This window comes from Helianthus annuus, chromosome 9 (genome assembly GCF_002127325.2).
Source record: "Helianthus annuus cultivar XRQ/B chromosome 9, HanXRQr2.0-SUNRISE, whole genome shotgun sequence".
Taxonomy (NCBI): Eukaryota; Viridiplantae; Streptophyta; class Magnoliopsida; order Asterales; family Asteraceae; genus Helianthus; species Helianthus annuus.
In genome coordinates, this window is record NC_035441.2 from 164671771 (window position 1) to 164674485 (window position 2715).

Genomic DNA, 2715 nt, shown 5'->3' on the forward strand with positions numbered 1-2715 from the left:
TACTTTAGTATATTTTAAAAATATTTTTATTATTTTGAATAATACGAAATTAAAATAGGTTTAGTATAAAAATAGATTTGTTATTGCAAATACAAAGATGTAATGATTTCCAAAGTTTTACATCGTGGATACTAGAACAAATATACTGTTTCTTAAAATACTTTTATTCCAATACGGAGTCTTAACTCTTAAACATAATTTTAATTCAATTTACTATATATAAATATTGTACAACCGACCTATTAATTTCATTGTCATTTATTGCACCAAACAAATGCTAACATAAACAATGAAATAAACATAAAATAAAATAAAATAAACAACTTTAAAAGGTCCAACATAGATTAAACAAGGTAGTGAAGTATAGAAGCTGCAACTTATTATAGTTATCTACAAAGTTAACGCGGTGCATGTGGTGTGATCACATCACTCCCATATAGCAACCTCCATGAACCCATCTTCAGTGGCGCACCCTCTAAACATACCTACACAGTTAAATCCACAAGCCACTTCACCCGTGTTAGACACTGCTATCAGCCCTGCTTGCCCTTCATCTAGCCTCTCTTTGATCACAAAATCCACTGCCTCCTGTAAACCCAACCCCTTGTACTCCATAACCGCCGCCACTTCTCGTGCAAGGGTTCCACGGATTATGGCCTCACCTTCACCCGTGCAAGATACCGCACAGATATTGCATGCGTACGTCCCTGCTCCGATTAATGGAGAATCACCAATTCTCCCGCTCCTCTTGTTCATCAGCCCTCCTGTGGATGTTGCCGCTGCGCAACGCCCTTGGCTGTCGACTACCACGCACCCTACAGTCTCGGGTGCGTACACGCTGATGGGAAGACCGTTCATGCGAATTGGGCTCTCCACCCCAACTCCACATGATTCGAATCCGTTGGTCGGGATCCGATAATCAAACTGTGGTTTGGTTGCACACACAAAGACAATGCTCATCGATCATACGTAACATATCTATAGGGGGAATTAACAAAATGACCAATATAGTATACCCATAAGTTTGAAAAGACTGTTTTTATGTTTGACAAAATAGTCATAATTTTTTTTTTCTTTTAGGAAAATATCATTTTACTTTTCTTGTTTTTAGTTATACTACCATCAAGCCAGAAGCTTCTACTTAGAGCAACAAATTTTGACCCGATGGCGAGATGGAAATCTTCTTGAGATCTGATGTTCCAAAGATAAATTTTTTTTGGGCCAAAAAACACTTGTGGTTGATTAGAAATTTTTTAAATTCAAGACTATTTTGTAAAATTCATTGGTCATAAGATAACCATATTGTTAATTTTCCAATTTATAATTAGGTAGGTTGTTTTAAACGTAACCCATGTCTCTAGAAGGATTAATTCTTTTAATAGCTATCCTCATACCACAATGGAGTTAGCTTCCTGGGCTATTTTGAGCATCCCCTTATTATCTTCAGTGACAAAATACCCATTCTCTTCTCTTTCCACACCCTTCAAATACAAATAAACACATCAACCAACTAATACAATTAGTGGTTTACAAGTTATAACACAACCAGACGAGTAAATAATTAATGCATGCGCCATTTGTTCGGCGAAATCTTCAGCGCCAGAAAAGGCCAGATACGAGTGTGGTGATTTCTCCATCACAAGGCGAGCCAGCGAAACGGGGTTCTTAACGGTGCTCACTCCAGAAACCGCACCACATCTCCGCCCCGGACCATCCATTATGCTCGCTTCCATCTCCACCGTCCCATCCTCCGTCAGTGCTGATCCACGACCCGAGTTGAATATCGGGTCCGTCTCCAATTCACGAACCTACCACCGTTGTTAATATTAACCACTAATCTGAATAAATCTCTAAGTGTCCTCATAACAAGGGTCAATCATAATCATAAGGTTGTTTTTTCTCTAACATCAATTTTTGGATGTAACCAGTAAAACCACCCGATCATATCCACAAGGTTGTTTTCTATATCGATCATAACTAAGGTTCCGTCTCATGTTTTTTTTAAAGTTCGGATTTTATATTTAAAATGTAACATATAGTGGTGTGACCAGAGTGTCAGCGGACCCTCTGTGAGTGTATTATATTATACATAAAGAGAAGGATAGGGATTCATACAATGAGTTCAACGACATCAATGGCGGAAACGGAGGATCGAAGAGCAGTGATACCGAGATTGAGGCACCGAGTGAGGAGTTGTTTGGCGAGTTCTTGACGTTCTGTTGGAAGGTTAGGGTCAACACCGGCACCGCCGTGCACAGCTATAGCCCACCCAACCATTTTTGGATCAAAGGGAGAGTGTGATGATGAAGGTGGCCAAACCAAACGGTGGTATTTATATATAGGGTGGATACGGATTCCAAATATTTAATTCAATTGTGTAAATATAAATTATTTTTTTCAAGTAACGGGTGGTTTGTTACACGTGGGAAGCCTCACGTGTCTCTTAGCTGGGGCACACGAGGTCTTTTTCGTTTTGAAGTTGTGTTCCTTCGAAAGCTTATGTTTGAGGGCCCACACCAGACTCTACACTTAAAATACCTTGAACACGTAAAGAATTTACGGTAGCTTCACTTGGCATATAGCTAGAGTAGGGGGGATTATAGAGGAGGTTAAATTGTTTGGGTTTCTATGGGTTTGAATTCGGTCTCAATCGTCAACTCTAACATGGGAATCAGGGGTGGCCCTTAGGTGGGCGGGAAGGACCACCAGCCAAGC

At 39.8% G+C, this 2715-nt stretch overlaps 1 protein-coding gene across 1 annotated transcript; it reads right to left on the reverse strand.

Annotated features, from left to right (window-relative positions):
- Positions 1-242: 242 nt before the first annotated feature.
- LOC110879413 (probable isoaspartyl peptidase/L-asparaginase 2) lies at positions 243-2319 on the reverse strand. Its single transcript, XM_022127863.2, has 4 exons — positions 2116-2319; positions 1575-1808; positions 1395-1481; positions 243-924 (listed from the first exon to the last, which is right to left on the reverse strand). The coding sequence occupies exons 1-4, from the start codon at positions 2275-2277 to the stop codon at positions 427-429; spliced, it is 981 nt and encodes a 326-aa protein (XP_021983555.1). The 5' UTR covers positions 2278-2319; the 3' UTR covers positions 243-426.
- Between the last annotated feature and the right edge of the window lie 396 nt (positions 2320-2715).

Coding starts and splice junctions, on each gene's coding strand:
- LOC110879413 (XM_022127863.2), bottom strand. CDS start 2,277: ATGGTTGGGTGGGCTATAGCTGTGCACGGCGGTGCCGGTGTTGACCCT. Junction 1,482..1,574: donor AAGATTTCGCCGAACAAATG/GCGCATGCATTA, acceptor TTGTATTTGAAG/GGTGTGGAAAGAGAAGAGAA. Junction 925..1,394: donor AGGAAGCTAACTCCATTGTG/GTATGAGGATAG, acceptor ACCAAACCACAG/TTTGATTATCGGATCCCGAC.